Genomic DNA, 18,814 nt, shown 5'->3' with positions numbered 1-18,814 from the left:
TGTCCCTGTCACCTCAGCTGATAGTACAGTTGTCCCTGTCACCCCAGCTGAGAGTCCAGCTATCCCTGTCACCTCAGCTGATGGCCAAGTTGTCCTTGTCACTCCAGCTGGTGATCCAATTGTCCCTGTCACCCTGGCTGATACTCCAGGTAGCCCTGTCACTTCAGCTGATGGGCCAGTTGTCCCTGTCACTTCAGCTGATAGTCTACTTGTCCCTGTCACTTCAGCTGATGGTCCAGTTTTCCCTGTCACTTCTGCTGACGGTCCAGTTGCCCCTGTCTCTTCATCTGATGGGCCAGTTGTCTCTGTCACTCCAATTGATAGTCCATTTATCCCTGTCACCACAGCTGATGATCCAATTGTTCCTGTCACCCCAGCTGATAGTCCAGTTGTCCCTGTCCCTCCAGCTAATGGTCGAGTTGTCCCTGTCACTTCAGCTGATAGTCCATTTGTACCTGTTATTCCAGCTGATGTTCTAGTTGTCCTTGATTCTTCAACTGATGTTCTAGTTGTTCCTGTTTCTCCAACTGATGGGATACTTGTCCCTGATCTTGCAGATGATCCAGCTGTCTCTGTCACTACAGCTGATAGCCCAGTTATCCCAGTCACTCCAGCTGATAGTCCAGTAGTCCCTGTCACCGCAGCTGATGGTCCAGTTGTTCCTGTCACTTCAGTTGACAGTCCCCTTGTCCCTGTCACTCCAGCCGATAATCCAGTTATCCTTGTCACTCCAGTTGATGATCCAGTTGTCCCTGTCACCCCAGCTGATGGTCCAGTTCTCCCTGTCACTTCAACTGATAGTCCAATTGTCTCTGTCACCCCAGCAGATAGTCCAGTTGTCCCTGTCACCCTAGCTGATAGTCCAGTTATACCTGTTGCTTCAGCTGATAGTCCAGTTGCCCCTGTTACTCCAGCTGATACTGTAGTTGTCCCTGTCACTCCAGCTGATGGTCTAGTTATCCCTGTCACCCCAGCTGAGAATCCAGCTATCGCTGTCACTCCAGCTGATAGTCCAGTTATCCCTGTCACTCCACCTGATGATCTAGTTGTCCCTGTCACTCCACTAGATTGTCCAGTTTTCCCTGTCACTTCAGCTGACAGTCCAGTTGTCCCTTTCACCCCAGCTGATAGTCCTGTTTTCCCTGTTACCCCGGCTGATGATCTTGTTGTCCGTGTCACTCCAGGTGATAGTCCAGTTGTCCCTGTCTCTCCAGCTGACAGTCCAGCTGTCCCTGTCACCCCAGCTGACAGTCCAGTTGCCCCTGTCACCCCAGCTGACAGTTCAGTTGTCCCTGTCACCCCAGCTGATAGTCCAGTTGTCCCTATCACCCCATATGATAATCCAGTTGTTTCTGTCACTTCAGATGATAGTCCTGTTGTCCCCGTCACTCCAGCTGATGATCTAGTTTTCCCTGTCACCCCAGCTGATAATTCAGTTGTCCTTGTCACCCCAGCTGGTGGTCCAGTTGTACCTGTTACTCCAGCTGATAGTCTAGTTGTCCCTGTCACTTCAGCTGACAGTCCAGTTGCCCCTGTCGCCCCAGCTGATAGTCCTGTTCTCTCTGTTACCCCAGCTGATGATCTTGTTGTCCCTGCCACTCCAGGTGATAGTCCAGTTGTCCCTGTCTCTCCAGCTGACAGTCCAGCTGTCCCTGTCACCCCAGCTGACAGTCCAGTTGTCCCTGTCCCTCCAGCTGATAGTCCAGTTGTCCCTGTCACTCCAGCTGATGGTCCAGTTGTCCCTGTCACTTCAGCTGATAGTCCATGTATACCTGTTATTCCAGCTGATGGTCCAGTTTTACTTGATTCTTCAACTGATGTTCTAGTTGTTCCTGTTTTTCCAACTGATGGTATACTTGTCCCTGATCTTGCAGATGATCCAGTTGTCCCTGTCACTCCAGGTGATGATCCAGTTATCCCTGTCACTCCAGCTGATGATGGTCCATTTGTACCTGTCACTCCAGCTGTTGGCCCAGTAGTCCCTGACCTTACAGCTGATGATTCAGTTGTCCCTGATTCTTCAACTGATGATCCAGTTATTTCTGTTTGTCCAGATGATGGTCTAGTGGTCCCTGATACTGTAAGAGATTGTACAGTTGTCCCTGATATTGCAGCTGATGATCCAGTTGTCCGAGTCACTGTAGGTGATTGTCTAGGTGTCACTGTCACTCCAGCTGATGGACCAGAGATTTCTGTGTATCCCGTAACTGGCCCTGTTGTCACTGATCCTGCAGCTGATTGTCCAGTTGTCTCTGTTCCTCTAACTGATGGACTTGTTGTACTCTGTCCTTCAGATGAAGTTCCAGCTGTCCATGATTCTGTAACTAATGGTCTGGTTGTTCCTGATCCAGTAATAGATGGTCCAGTTTTCTCTAATCCTCCATTTGATGGTCCAATTGTCCCTGTAGCTTCAGCTGATAATCCAGTTGTTCCTGATCCTACAAGAGCCTTTCCTGTTGTCCCTAAGCCATCAACATTTAGTCCTGTTGTTACTACCACTCCAGCTGATTGGACAGATGTCATTGTCACTCCAGCTGATTGTGCAGATGTCCCTGTCAATCTAGTAAATGGTCCTGTTGTCCCTGATCTTTCAGGTGATTGTCCAGTGGTCCCTGTTCCTCCAACTGATGATATAGTTGTACTTAATCCTCCAGATGAAGTTTTTGCAGTTGTCTCTACTTCTGTAACAGATGGTCCAGTTGTCACTGATCCTACAACAGATGGTTTAGTCGTTCCTGTTACTCCAGCCAATGATTCAGTTGCCCCAGTCACTCTATCTGAGTATCCAGGTGTAACTGTCACTCCAGCTGATGGTACAGTTGTCTCTCCTACAATAGGTGGTCCAGTTGTCCCTGATCCTTCAGCTGATGGTTCAGTAGTCTCTAATCCTACAACAGATGGTCTAATTGTCCCTAATCCTTTACTTGTTGGTCCAGTTGTTCCTGTCACTCCTACTGATGGTCCAGTTGCCCCAGTCATTCTAGCTGATTGTCCAGATGTCACTGTCACTCCAGCTGATGGTCCAGTTGTCTGCACTTTTACAACAGGAGGTCCAGTTGTTCCTGATCCTACAGCTGAAGGTCTAGTTGTCTCTAATCCTACAGTAGATGATCCAGTTGTCACTAATCCTTCAACAAAAGGACCTGTTGTTAGTGCCACTCCAGTTGATTGTGCAGATGTCCCAGTCATTCCAGCTGATTGCCCAGATGTTCTTGTCAACCCAGTAAATGATTCTGTTGTCCCTGATTTTACAGCTGATTGGCCAGTTGTCTCTGTTTCTCCACCTGATGATCTTGTTGCACCTGATCCTCCAGATGAAGTTCCACTTGTCCTTGTTCCTACAACAGATGGTCCCATTGTCCCTGATTTGACAACAGATGGTCTCGTTGTTTCTGTGACTCCAGCTGGTGCTCTAGTTGTCCCAGTCTTTCCAACTGATTGTCCAGATGTCACTGTCACTCCAGCTGATAGTCTAGTTGTTACTGATCCTTCATCTGATGGTCCAGTTGTTGCTGATTCTCTTGATGATGATGGCCTTGTCCCTGTCACTCCAGCTGATGACTCAGTTGTACCTGATTCACCAGCTAATGGTCTAGTTGTTCCTGATCCCACAACAGATGGTCCAGTTGCCCCTGATCCTTCAGTTGATGGTCCAGTTGTTCCTATCACTCCAGCTGATGCTCCAACTGTTTCAGTCACTCTGGCTGATTGTCCAGATGTCACTGTTACTCCACCTGATGGTCTAGTTGCCTCTGACTCTAAAAGAGGTGGTCCAGTTGTGACTGATCTTTCAAGAAATGATCTTGTTGTCACTGCAACTCCAGCTGATTTTTCAGATGTCACTGTTACTCCAGCTGATTTTGAAGATGTCCCAGTCACTCCAGCCAATTGCCCAGATGTTCGTGTCAATCCAGAAAGTGGTCCAGTTGTTTCTGATCTTGCAGTTGATTTTCTGGTTGTCCCCGTTGTTCCATCTGATGATCTTGTTGTACTTGAACCTCCAGATAAAGTTCCAGTTGTCCCTGATCCTATATCTAATGGTCTAGTTGTTTCTGATCCAATAACAAATGGTACAGTTGCAACTGATCCTTCAATTGATGGTCCAGTTGTTCCTGTCTCTTCAGCTGATGGTCCAGTTGCCCCAGTCACTCTGGCTGATTGTCCAGATGTCACTGTCGCTCCAGCTGATGATTCAGTTGTTTCTGATTCTAAAATAGGTGGTTGTGTTGTAGCTGATCTGTCAACCAATAGTCCTGTTGTCATTGCCACTCCAGGTGATTTTTCAGATGTTGTCACTCCAGCTGAATTTGAAGATGTCCCAGTCACTGTAGCAGATTGCCCAAATGTTCCTGTCAATCCAAAAATTGGTCCAGTTGTTTCTGATCTTGCAGTTGATTGTCCAGTTGTCCCCATTCCTCCACCTGATGATCTTGTTGCACCTGAACCTCCAGATGAAGTTCCGGTTGTCCCTGATCCTATAACTGATAGTCTAGTTGTTTCTGATCCAATGACAGATGGTCCAGTTGCCTCTGATCCTTCCGTTGATGGTATAGTTGTCCCTGTTGTTTCACCTAGTGGTCTACTTGTAGCTGATGATTCAATTCTTCCTGATACTTCAGCTGATGTTCCAGTTACATCTGTCACTCTAGCTGATGATTCAGTTGTTCCTGATTCTGCACCTGATTGTCCAGTTGTCCCAGTTCTTCCAACTGATGGTCTTGTTGTGCCTGATCTTCTGGTTGACGGTGCAGTTGTTCCTAATCCTGCAGATGTTGGTCCAGTTGTCCCTGATCCTACAACAGATGGTCCTGATTCTATAAAAGATTTTCCAGTTGTCCCTGATCCTTGGCCTGATTGTCCAGTTGTTCCTGTCACTAGAACAGATGGTCCAGTTGTTCTGGATTCTTCAGCTGATGGTGTAGTTTTTCCTGTCACTCCAGGTGATGATTCAGTTGCTCTTGTCACTCCAACTGATAATCTAGTTGTCCCTGATCTCACAACAGATGGTCCAGTTGTTCCTGACCCATCAGCTGATGGTCCAGTTGTCTGTGTTTCTCTAGCAGATGATCTACTTGTACCTAATCCTCCAGTAAAAGACACAGTTGTCCCTAATTCTGTAGCTGATAATCCAGTTGTTCTTGATCCTATAACTGATTGTCCACTTGTCCCTGAACCTTCAGCTAATGGTCTAGTTGTCACTGATTCTCTTGATGAAGGTCCAGTTGCCCCTGATCCTTCAGCTAATGATCCAGTTGTCCTTAATCCTGAAACTAATGATCTGGTTGTCCCTGACATCTCAGCTAATGGTCCAGTTGTCCCTGATACTCCAACTGATGGTTCAGATGCCCCTGTGACTCCTGACAACTGTTCAGAAGTCCTTGTCACTGCAACTGATGGTCCAGATGTTGTATCTGATTGCCCCATTGTCCCTGAAACATCAGATGATGATTTAGTTGTCCCTGGTGTTTCAGATGATTGTCCATAATTCCCTGTTACTTTAGCGGATGGTCCACTTGTCTCACTCTCTCCGGTTGATGATCCAGTTGCCCCTGTCACAAACACATAGTAAAAGTAGAATGATATTAATAGCTGTTTTGGTCCTTGGTTAACCTTTAAGACTCATGAGGCTTTATTTCTCTAGTATAGCTTTTATACCTCTTCATCTCTATAACCACCATATTATTTCATACTTTTCTTTTTGCTACATTGTAACTTCTTTTTTAAAAAAGAGTCTCACTTTGTTGCCCAGGCTGATCACAAACTCCTGGGTTCAAGTAATCTTCCTGAGTACCTGGGACCACAGTGATCTTCACTGTGCCAGCTCTAGCGTAACTTCTTTCTGTTTATTTTCATAAAAATCGTTTATCTACTATCTACTGTGTGTCAAAGAAGTTGTCAGCAACTTATAAGTATCGCTTCATTTTACCATTAGAATAATACTATGAGATATATAATATTACTTTTCTCTTTTATAAAATAGAAACTAAAGCGAGATTAAGTAGCTGTTTTAAGGGGATGCAGATAAACAGTTCTCTGCTCCGTGGGGCATTCTAGTGGGAAGAGAGAGGTAGACATAATAAAATAACTAGCCAACCAATAACCAAATTCACAAACAAGAAAAGCTTCAGAGCATTAATATAAAGTGAATTGATACTACCAAATGGGATGTTCTATTTTAGACTGTCTGGTTAGCAAAGGCTTCTCTGAGAAGATGGTCTTTATTTTGAAGCCTGATAACAAGAAGCAACCTGCTAGTGAAGCTCTAGGAGAATGGCATTCCAGGCAGAGGTAACAGCCATTACAAAGATCATAAATCTGATAGAGCTATGCTTGCTGGAAAAGCAGAGCTAGAAGTTGAGTATAGCTGGATAATGGGAGCTGAGGCTGGGAATATTACAAGGTAAGGTCAGATATGTAGGAGCAAGCGAAATGTTATGAATCAGGGGAGGAAGACTGAAGGTTTTTCTAAATGCAAGGGGCTATAATTTTAAAGAGGGGAGAAATAGCATACAATTGATATACATTTAAAATCCCTCTTTACACTCTGTAGAAAATAAATGGCAGGGGGTGCATTATAGAATTAAGAAGAACAATTATGAGGTGATTTCAGAAGTTCTGACAATTTATGATTGGCTTGAGCTAAAACTGTGATAAAGGAGACAGAATAGTGGATAGGGTCAAGATATGTGTTGGAAGTAGCCGTAACAGGCCTTGTTTAGATATGAGAGGTACAAAAAAAATAGAGTCATCAAAGATAACTATAATATTTTTACCTGAGTGAATTGAGTCAGTGATGGTAACATTTTCTAACATGGGGAAGACTCAGAGAACAGATGTGAGCATAAAGGGAAATCCAGTATCACCCAGAAGACTCTGGTTCTGAAGATCCTAATACATCAAGAATACCACCAAGGAACCAGATGAAGATGGAAACCTTGGATCTGTAGAGACATGGATCTGCACAGTGGTGTGTCTGTGTGTGTATGGGTACATGTTTCCAGTGAAACTCCACTACTTGGGTAGAGCAGAAAAGAGTTTACTACCCCCTGACAACTCCAATCCTTCCTGAAGGTTCCCTTCCATATGACCTGTTATTTTACCTCTCTGATAAGAATAAAACCTCTTCATCCTTTACCAGACTGGGAATTACTATTCACTTACTGAATTATTTACCAGATATCCACCAGATATTTATCAAGTACCCAAACTAGGAACTGAGCTTGGCACTAGGAACACAATCGTAAACAAAAATAGGCAACGTGACAAGATCTTTCTCTAGTTTTAACAGAAATCCACCATGTTGGTGGTCTGTCTAGTAAAAGATAATGACTGGATGAAGAATCAACAATCCAGGCCCTGACCTGGCCTAACAACATACTTCTCCTGTGATTTTGGGGTAAACACATGGATTTTTTCACAGATAAAATGTGAATAATTACTAATATATTATTGACTGCATAGGGTGTCTGTAAGATTCAAGTAAGTTAATATATGTGAAAACATTTGTCCATTTTATACTTTGTATGGTTGTTTTCTGATGATCATTTTTACTTTTGTTAAAACAGATTAAGATAACTTATACATGATATTATATAATGGTTAATGACTGCCTCATATGTTTATACTATAAATAATATTGTATTAAATATATCCAGTAGAAACTAAGATATAAGAATGTTTTTATCTACTAATATTTTATCCTACTAATTATATTTTTCAGGCATTTTTTTGGCTTATTTTCTGAGAAGTATTTAAATATAAATAAATAAATTGATTCATAATCTATCTCTTCAGTCATTTGGAGCAAGTTAAGTCTTACGAGACACAAACATTGTTTAGCAAGGGATCTGCAACACCCATTGCATAGTTTACATATTTCCTCAACAGGTCAACTTTGAGCAAATGAGTTACAGACAAGCCCTACTTGCAAATTCTAGAAAAGAAGCCTTTTTAAAAACCCACATGTAAAGGTTTTAGGAAGAAAACTGATTTCTGAATGTTTAAACAATTCAGAAGGCAGTGTTACTTATTAAATTGTTCTTAGAAATGGGGAAAGCTGTTCATCAAGGTTCTAGATCTCTGTTCAATAAAGAACATATGGGAAAATATGCTAATACTTTAAACCACAACAATTTCAAATACTAAAGACAGCGGTGTTTTGCAAAAGATTGCAAAAAAAGAATTCTAGTTTGAAATTTGAATATTCTTGCTTGATGTAAGGTAACCTTTTAATGCCCAACAGCATATTATATTATTCATGGCAGAGAAGAATTTATTGAATTCTTAAATATTTGTATTATGGGAAAATCATATAATCAATTAATGATCTGCAAAAATAACTAACATATTATTTTGTAATTATTTAGTATTTTAGCCTATATTGAATTATGTTAGCTTGTTGTCGAAGTGATTTTGTGTGGAAAAATGCAGAACTTAGACAATGAAATTGTAACTAAATGAGCAAATACATCTTAAGAAGCCCTTAACTCAAAAACAACAATTATGGACCAACCGTGAGATAAAGTGTTAGAGGGTCACTATTGTTTTTTTTTTTTTTTTAAACTAACTCCATTATGGTTGTATCAAGTAACATTCCAGTGATTTCTAAATTGGCCGTGTGATAATATCAGATTGAAAATGCTGCACTAGTCTAGTTTAATAATGGAAAATATCTAAATTATCAGATCATTTTTATTATATGTGATTTCAGGTATTGCGCTAATTGATACCCCCAATAGTGCATAAATACTGAATAACAAAGCATACAATGGCAACCTCTTTAATGGATTCACAGAATATTTAAATAACAGTGCTCTAAGTTTGAGGCAGGAAAGATTTTCAACTGAATTAATACCCTACTGAATAAGCTTTTATAAACAAGTTTCTGCACTGACTCCCATTTTTGTGACCTTTTAGTGCTTTGCTAATCTCAGCTGGTGTATTTGAAGAGCCTGTGCTGGCACCACTGCTGGACCATCCAGATGTAATTTTGCCTCCACTAGTTGCACCACCTGGTGTTCCAGGTGTACCTGTGGCAAAGGCAAAAATGGAAAGGACGCATTCACAGAATTTCTTAAGCTATGAGATAACCAATTCTCACTTAAATTAACTTCCACCTAAAGATTACAGAAATCTTCATTTTTCTGTATTGATAACAGTAATGATCCTTTCCACATTTAAAAAATGTACTTTGACATACACTATTCACTATTTCCTTGGCTCCTCATCCCAAGCTCACAAAATAGATCACTTTGACCCACATTTTACAGATACGAAAACAGAGGTTACAGAGGTTAAGTGATTTACTTGCCTAACAGCATGACATTGATTCTGAGGAACAGTATTCACATGAACATCCCATATTGCCCCTTGGCAAGTGCTGGGTCTCCCATTTTACCTACCTGGTTTGCTTCCAGAGATTGTCACTGCTGTGGCTGAGGCTGCATCGGTGTGTTTACTCACAGGGCTACTGGTAGTTGAGGCAGCAGATACTGTCAGGGACCCTGGTTATCAACAACAATGGTTCAGGCTCACTGCTGCAAATGTACTGGTCCCTATTCCATGCTGATAGCACAGAACTGAGATTTCTAAAGTATAGTGGATTAAGGGCATCTTCCCCATGCTTTCCCCTTGCTCTGACATTTAATGTCAGTTATAGCCTGACCAATAGTCCACATCACACACTTCTGAGGAAGGCAGGGTTGAGAAGTGTTAAGGAGTCATGTCCAGACTTGCCTGATTTTCCAAAACTGGTGGTTCCAGTGCCTGCTTCCTCAGGGGTGCTGCTACCTGGAGCTCCAGGAGTTGGTCCAATGGTTAGTAAAAAAAAAAAAGTAGTGACCTTACATTTTTTTTTATTGTTTTTTTTTTTTTTTTTTTTTTTTTTTTTTTTTGTTTTTCCACAATCATTCGACAAAAAAAAAAATAAAAAAAAAAAAAAATTACCAGGTGGTACCAAAGGTGTGCCTGAGACTTGCAGAGAAAACAAACAGTTTAAGAAACTCGCTGTTATTCAATCACTGTGACCTGAAACAACTTGGAAATCTCTTCCAGCATATTTATACTCACAATATTTACTCAGTTTAGTGATATTAGGACTTCTTGCTCAGAAAGAGTGTACATGTTAATCTGATAAGGTACTATTACCCCATCACAATCCTGATTTGCCTTCAACACTGAATGTGCCTCTTTCTAGAATGACCTACAAGTTATAATTCCAGAGTAAATTCTTCTCCAAACTGCATTTACCAATTGTATATTACTTAACTTTTTGCTTTTTTCATGTGTTTAAATATTACTTTATTCTAAACATTCTAAGCTTTGTAAATATAAGAGCATCTTCTGGTACCTAACACATTACTAAGCTCTCAATAAATATTGTCTGACCAAAATACAAGTGTTTGTGTTAGAGTAGGCAGATAGCCAAAAATGAGCAGGCAAGGGACTCCCCTGGGAAAAGAAGTCCTGGAGACGCTGTCAACTCATAGTCAGTGCCGCCCACTGACAGGCAGCAAAAAAAGACAACAGCTACACTGGCTACTTCTGGCCTTGTGATTGAGCTTCTCTTGCCTTGAAGGGGACTTACCAGGCCCTAGATGGAGATAATCAGGTTAGGGACTTTCCCCCACTGACGAGCATGCACGCTCCTCCAAAAAATTGTCCTGCAGTAGACTTTTGCTCATTGTAAGAGTAAAAAGCACATCCCTGGGTGGAGATTTTAAATGCTAATGAGACATGCAATGTGTGTACTAGCGTGTACAACGACAGAGCAGGCGCGCCCAAAGAGACATCCTGAAACATGCATGCAAGTAATACACCCCTCACGCCCCTTCATGAATAATCAGGTAAGATTCTCATAAAAGCAGTCCCCCAGCACTAGCTGCTGCTGGCTCATTCTTTCAAGCAGCCCGCTCTGTCTTGTGTTTCAGAGTGTACTTCATATTTAAATAAACCCTGCTACTACTATTTTTTCAGCCCTACCAGCTCGGAACTGTTTTCCACTCCTAAGAATGTACTTCATCCTCCTTCAATAAACTCTGCTACTTAATCCTTGCTATGCACTTCTTGGCTGAATTATTTCTTCCAAGTTAGAAAAGAACCGAGGATTCCCGCACTTTCCGGTAACATTTGCATTTATCTATTTACAAGTACTGAATTCTTCATAATCTCTTTTGATAAATTAAATTTTGATATCAGAGCTCACACTTCTGCTAATTAAACATAATTTTAGATATAAATAATATTTCAAATGTGACTTCACGGGAAGCTAAAGTGGTTGCGGCATCTGATCTTCCAGTTGTATCCAATTTGAAAAATAACGAGGTTCTGCCTATAGACTGTTGCCATGCTGCAAATGCTTTTTGACAAAAATTCATTATTAAACTTATTATTGCTAGAATTTTCCTCATTCTCTTATAATTAACTTCTTTTTTTAAAACTCACTTGGACTGATGCTAATTATATATAAAACCTTTGTGTTTGACCATTGCTCTGACAACAAGATGTGCTTTGTCTTACCTGCTGTGTTTCCAGGGCCAGTGGCCCCAGTACCTGATGTTCCAGCTGTGTTTCCACTGCCTGCGCTGGTGGTGGCTTCCACAGACCCTTCTGTTGAACCTGGTCAACATACAAAGGCAGTTAGGATTACATTAATTTCCAAAGTTTCTAGGAAACTAAGGCAACTGTTAAATATTCTTAGACATCCCCATTATTTATCCTTTTGTCTGAGTATTTCAATAGCTTTGTTTCTGATCAGTGTAATTGATTTGAATGAATAAGCTTCTGCAATTATTTAGCCATTTACTCGATACTAAATCCCAACTCACTGCCTGGCATCCCAGTCATTCTTCCTGCCAGTGTTGTCAATTCACCTGATATTCTGGTTGTTCCTGTTTTGTTTTGTTTTGAAGAAGAGGGAGGAGGAGGAGGAAGAGGAGGGGGAAAAGAGGAGGATAAAAGTAATATGATAAAATTTGTTAAACTCAACTTGGTTATTTATGATGTTTCAATGGCTACTTTCACCACCCAAATTCATGTCTTCCTTCCTCCTACCTAAAATATTGCAATTGTTTCCTCTTTACCCAATTAACAGGTCAATATTCTTCATCACAAATATATTCTCTGTTCAAGAATATTGAATGATAGTAATTCTTCAACATTAATGTGTGTAAGAATCATCTGGTGAGCCTATTAAAAATGCAAATTCCCTATCTCTCCCAGCAGAAATTCTAATTCTATTTCATAACATTGAAGAGGTTGGTCTTGTATTGCAGTTAAACTCCTGTATTCACTTTCAGTTTTCAGAGCATCCAGAGGATAAAAGAATAAGTTAATTGACATCATGGAGAATAGCTAAATTTAGAATATCTAGAAAGGGATATGAGAATTTGATTAGTTTCAGGTTCATCATTTTGGGCAGGAATAATTTCTAGGTGATATATCACAAAAGGAGACACATAACATCAAGTCCCCACTATCAGTGATGCTACTTTTGATCACTAGGTTTAGGTGGTGACAACCAGAACTCTCCAGTGTAAAGCATTTTTCGATTCTGCAGTTAGCAAGTAATCTGTTGGGTGATACTTTGGCATCAGGCAAACATCCAAGTCCTAGTCAACCTTTCACTCAATGATTTCAGCATTTATTTATGCTCCTTGTCTATTTCATTCAGCATTTCAAAACAGTGATTTTTCCAACTGTATCCTTTTCCTTTATTAGTTGGAATTTTTCTTTAAAAAGAGAGATTTCTCTGATCAACTGGAACTCTTTGAATATCTTGATCCATAGTTTCTAATAAAAATACTTGATAATTGATTAATTTTTCTCTTTAATTACCAATCTTCAGAATAAGGACTTGACATGATAGTCACTACCAACATTATCAAATGTTGCTGTGGTTGTTTCTTTTTATTAATTATCATTGGGGGCATGTATGTTTCAGTATTATCAATGTGCCTCAATCTATTACAAATACTTCTTTCAGTGCTCAAAATTCTCCAAATTTGGCCAACAGGAACTCATGCAGTTTAGCACCCTTGTCATTTGGGCAGAGCTCCCTTAGTCTTTGAATGCTTCCTTATTTTCTGACTCAAGAAGTCCCAAGCTCACCTTGTACTTTTCATGTCCAAGACCTGGAATTAACCATTTCTCCAAGCAAGAGTGAACACAGACATTTAGGAGCCCAAACTGGCTGACAAGGGGTGCACACTACTGTTAGGGTACCACTGCTTTTAGGCCATTTCAGTGGCCAGAGGTGGAAGATATAAAGACAAATAAATATATAGATAATAAATGTATTATATTGGAAGATATATATTTCCATATATTAGAAGTGTATATATTTATACCTATATTTGGGTATATCACATATATTTGTAATAAGTTTGTATATATTTCTAATATATGAAAATATACATATACATATATATAAATCTATATATACATAAATATATATAAATATAAATATATAAATATAAATTTATATGTATATATAAATATATCTATATACATATATGTATATATAAATATCATATATTTAGATTTATATAAATGGTATATATTATCATAAGTCTATATAGATATATTTCTCACTCAAATGAACCTTACAGAAATTTACTTAATTATTTGATTTCTTTTCTTTTTCTTTCTTTTTTTTTTTTTTGAGACAGGATCTCACTCCTTCTCCCAAGCTGGAGTGCAGTGGTGCAATCACTGCTCATTACAGCTCGACTTCTGGGCTCGGGTGATTCCCCACTTCAACCTCCCAAGTAGCTGGGATGCAGGCATGTGCCACCATGTGTAGCTAATCTTTTGTATTTTTTTTTTTTTTTTGTAGAGATGGAGGTCTCACTATGTTGCCCAGGCTGCTCTTAAGCTCCTGGGCTCAAGCAGTCTGCTGGCCTCAGCCTCCCAAAGTACTGGGATCACAGGCGTGAGCACTTCGTCCAGACCTGATTTAATTATTGTATTTCTTTTCTCTTACATTTAAAATCTTGATTTCTAATAACATTCATATAACTACTAATTGTTTCATTCTGTAATATATAAAAAACCACTTCAAAGTGAGAACACTCATGTAACTACTAAGAAGAAAATTACTGAATGAAGTTTAAAATTTCCTAGCAGTCTTTTTGCCATTAAAATACATGACACTAGCATATACTGTCTGATTACTGTGTGTTAAAGTCATGTGAAATAATTATTTTCTCCATGTGATTATAATTTGATATTCAATTAGGTTCTCTTGTTTTGGTTGGTTTTCAGTTTTAGGGTTTGCTTTTTTTATTTTGATTTAATTGTGTTTTTAAAAATACGTATGACATTTTCCTTTTTGAAAGCCAAAATAATATTTAAAAGAATATTCAGAGAACTCAAAATTCTGCTGTTCTGGTTTGTTCCCTATAAGTAATGATTTTCACTAGTTTTTAGTTTATCTTCTGTGTTTTTTGTATACATATTTGCATATGTGTATATAATTCATATCCTTACAAAACATATACACATATATGTACACACACATACACACATCCCTCTTTTTTCATAAAGGTATAAATGGTATGTACAATTCTGATTTATTTTTTTCCTTTACAATAAATTCTGGAAATAACTAGATCAGTTCATAGAGATCTTTCTCACTCTTCTATTAGGATGGCGTAGGGCTGCTTTTTGTCATCTTTTATTCAATGTGTCTTTAATGAGTTGTTTCCAGGCTCTTTCTATAAAAAAACAATGCCGGTATGAAAAGCTTATACATATGTTATTTTATATTTTGGTTGTCTAGCTTCACAAGCACTAAAAGCAGGATTTCTGGGTCAAAGGATAAACGAGTCTGTAATTCTGTTAGATTTTGCCAAGTTATCCTCCTCCAGGCTGTAACATTTTGTGCTCCCACCAGCAATACGCAGAGCACCACCTGTTTCTTTCCAGAACTGTCAACAGGGCTGTTGTCACACTTTTGGATTTCTGCCAATCTAAAAAGTGAGAAATGGTATCTCAGTGTAGTTTTGATTTGCATTTTTCTTGTGTGAAGTTGATCATTTTCTCAGAGGTTTAAGAATCACTTATCGTTCTTTTTCTCTGTAATTCAATTCACATCTTCTATTATTCTAGTTTTTGATTTGCTCTATACACTTTTTCCCTTTGCTGATTTTGCTTGGCATCCTTTTGTGCAATAAATCATAGCCACAAGTATGATTCTATACTGAGTCTTGTGAGTCTTCTAGCAAGTCCCAAAACTTGAAGGGGTCTTGGGCACGCTGATATAGATTGCCTTTCCATTTGGTCAAAAATGTTTTTGTGTCTTTAAGGAGAGTTTTAAAGCTTTCCTCATGTAAGTTTTATCTTGTTCGGATTATTCCAAGGTAATTTATCTTATTTGTTGTTTACATAAATTGGAGTTTTCTCTTCAAATATATATTTTAACTTGTTATTATTTGCATTTATGAAGACTTCTTTTTTATAGATTAATCTTGTACCTTGGTACCTTATTAAATTATCTTACTGCTTATAGTTTTTCCATTGATTCTCTAGGGTTCTGCATGTACACTATTAGATCATCTGTAAATAGAAATAGTTTCATATTTTCTATTTCAAATTCTATGCTATCAATTGCTATATAATCCAATTTATTAATAACTCCAGAAACTGTTAAATAGTAGTATGATTGCATGTCTCCTTACCTTGTTCCTGAAGTTAGTGGAATAGGTTTAGAAATTCCTTATTAAGATACTACATGTGTGGCTGAGGTATATGTACTTTATATCTATCTATCTATCTATTTATTTATTTATTTATTTATTTATTTATTTATTTTTGTGAGACGGAGTCTCACTCTGTTGCCCAGGTTGGAGTGCAGTGGTGTGATCTCGGCTCACCGTAACCTCTGCCTCCCAGGTTCAAGCAATTCTCCTGCCTCAGCCTCCCAAGTAGCTGGGATTACAGGCACCCGCCACCAGGCCCAACTAATTTTCTTATTTTTAGTAGAGATGGGGTTTTGCCATGTTGGCCAGTCTGGTCTCAGACTCCTGACCTCAAGTGATCTGCCTGCCTCAGCCTCCCAAAGTGCTTACAGGCGTGAGCCACCAAGTCTGGCCCTGTTTTAAGGAAGTATCCATTCATTCCTATTATTTTGAGTGGTCTTTTTTTCCCATTAGAAATGATTATTCAATGTTTATCAAATACCTTTTTAGCCTCTGTGGGTCATTTTTTTCCCTTAGATCTACTATTAATATTATGAATTACATTAAAAGATGCCTTAATTTTGAAAAAGTCACTAAAAATCAGTAATAAAAATAATCAAGCATTAGTTTCTTCCTGAATGCTCATTTTTCCTTTTTTGTAAACTGAAGCTTCTTGTACTTAGCTCGTGAGATTTAAATAATTCGCTTGACTACTTACTACCTGTTATCTATGAGTAAAGCAAGTCCAATTGTTTTTCAGAATACTTTGCATAATTGACGCTTCAGGAGTAATTCTTTCAGGTATATGATAAGTTCTTTCACTACACAGATTTAGGGGTTTTTTTCTAAATTAAGAATGTTTTTCCTTATTTATAATTTTAAATATTAGTTCTGTTTCATTGCTTTTTCTTCTCCAGATATGGCAATAATATGTCTTGGATACTTTTGTTTGTTTCCTAAAACTATATCATTCTCTAGCCCATTATACCTTTTCTGAAAGTGTCTGCAATATTTCAGGGGTAGGGTTTACCTCTTCTCATTTCTATCCTCTAATATCCTTGCTGTATTTTCAGTTTTATTTATTCTCAGTGGAGCACCTTGCTATTTGGTCTTTTGAGATAATTTTTCTTTTTCTTCAGTTTTCTCCTGGGTTTTCACCAATTCCAATTTAACATTCCTGCTGTTTATCTATTTCCACTCTTAATTTTTAATCTGTAATTTTGATGTATCTTTGTAGCTGTGGTTGTTTCCTTAGTTATTTCACGTTGATGTTACATTTTTGTATTCTTTTGCTTCATGACTAGATCTTTAGAATTTGCTTGCTATTGCTGCAAAGTTTTTGAAAATGTATATAAAGGAATAGCTGTGTATCAATACTGGAATTTCTTTATTATTATTATTATTATTATTTTCATTGTTTTGTGGGCCAGTAATAGCAGGAGATTCTACGCAGGGGGCAGCAGAGAGGCTTCCGTATACTTCCCAGATTTCCCAGATAAAGGGCTCCCCTCTTATGTTCTTACAGTGAGGGAGCTTCGTTTATAAGTGGCACTTTTTCCTTGTCTGTCTTCTGATGCTTTCATTATTATCTTGTTTTATTGAGACCCTTATTTTTCCATACTTATTTTTTTCCTTTGGCACCCAGGCTCCAAGGGTTGCTCCCCTGTCCAAAGACTTTCATGCATTCTCCAATACTCTTTCAACTCCAATCATGAGGGCTCTGTGACCTGCCAGGTCCCAGATTTTCTCTCAGCATTTTCCACTCAAGTTGGGAGGCTTTCCTTCTGAGGCTCAACTCTAGTTGATTGAACCACTAGAATCATGGTATTCTACCACTATTAGGACCTCACTATACTTCTCTATTTTCTGTGATGCCCTTACCTATATTTCAGCCCTATGGTGAGCCTCAGAGCCATCATTCCCAGTTTTTGGAGTCCGGCTCTTCTCTGTCTCCTCTACACACCATAGGTGTGGACTCTGTTTTGATCTTTATGATTTGAAGAAAGAGGTATCTATAGACTCTAATTTATGCAGCCACCATTTTCCTGTTTTGTTTTGTTTTGTTTTAAATTTTTCCATTGGTTTCTTGAGCTTAAATCCTATTCGATTCTACTAGTGTCAGTGCAAATTAAGGATCAGGTTGATACTACGACTAATTAAATTACATTCTGTTTGTGATAAAAGGATTTTTGGTGTGTTCGAATATTTAACCAGGTCATCAGATATTTACAACAGAGATACAATATGTAAGAAATTAGGTTAAGGAAGGTTCTTCACAGATTCAGCTTACTCACTTGCTTCATTTCCAGAGACGAATTTAGGGTGAACTATGTGTAATAAATGGTGCTCTCAAGTCCTTCTACTTGAAGACTATAATCATTTATATTGAGAACATGTGTGTAGTAGGTCATATCTGCTTGGCTATGTATTATAAAAGAGTGAAATATCTCTCTGATTTTGCAGTCTCTTAACAGACTGCCTCTGATGTGCATCACATTCTGTTTTAATGCTTATTCAATAATAAACCTATATTTTATTCTGTACTACCTTTGTGCAGGGGGTTCTGGATTTGAACAACATTTTGTTTTTAATCCTCCTTCCCCAAACCTGAATAACTACTTTTTATTCCCTTGCAGTTGAATAGATTCTTAAAATTTCACTCAGCTTCCTTGTATTTTGAGTTTTTGTTCAAGTTGGGGCATACAGACATAGCTCGTAGTGCACTGATTATAATACATTCTTTTCAAAATAGAATAATTCTGTTGTTTTAATCAAATTAATCAGTCACTTTACTAGAATTGCCTCTCAAGTCTTACTCCAATGTGTGTCATTGAACAATTCCTCCACTTTGATTATCTTTTGTCTTGCATGGTTTCGCTTTTGTGTATATTATAAATATTAATTTCTTTTGCTCAGAATGAAGTTCTATGAGAACAAATACCTTACTCTACTCCTCTTTTATGTTGTCTGTATCCCCCAGGATAATACTGAACACACAACAAATATTTCTTGATTTATTTCTGATCTTCTGCAGTTTTGACATTACACAAATAATTAAATTCCCCAGGAAAACTTGCCTCTGACAAAATTTTAACTAAAAAAATTACACTTCTACTGTCTGGATTTATTCTGATTAT

General features: G+C 38.6%; 1 protein-coding gene across 1 annotated transcript in view; it reads right to left on the bottom strand.

Annotated features, from left to right (window-relative positions):
• Window positions 1–18,814, bottom strand: part of MUC19 (mucin 19, oligomeric) — a 180,252-nt gene that overhangs the window by 95,373 nt on the left and 66,065 nt on the right. Inside the window, 6 exon segments of the mRNA XM_030822800.1 lie at window positions 13–5,549; window positions 8,910–9,029; window positions 9,402–9,503; window positions 9,736–9,807; window positions 9,943–9,972; window positions 11,518–11,616. Of these exon segments, the coding sequence (XP_030678660.1) occupies window positions 13–5,549; window positions 8,910–9,029; window positions 9,402–9,503; window positions 9,736–9,807; window positions 9,943–9,972; window positions 11,518–11,616 (5,960 nt within the window).

The sequence above is a fragment of the Nomascus leucogenys genome, chromosome 11 (genome assembly GCF_006542625.1).
Source record: "Nomascus leucogenys isolate Asia chromosome 11, Asia_NLE_v1, whole genome shotgun sequence".
In the NCBI taxonomy this organism is placed as follows: domain Eukaryota; kingdom Metazoa; phylum Chordata; class Mammalia; order Primates; family Hylobatidae; genus Nomascus; species Nomascus leucogenys.
This window is presented reverse-complemented; position numbering and strand designations above follow the sequence as displayed.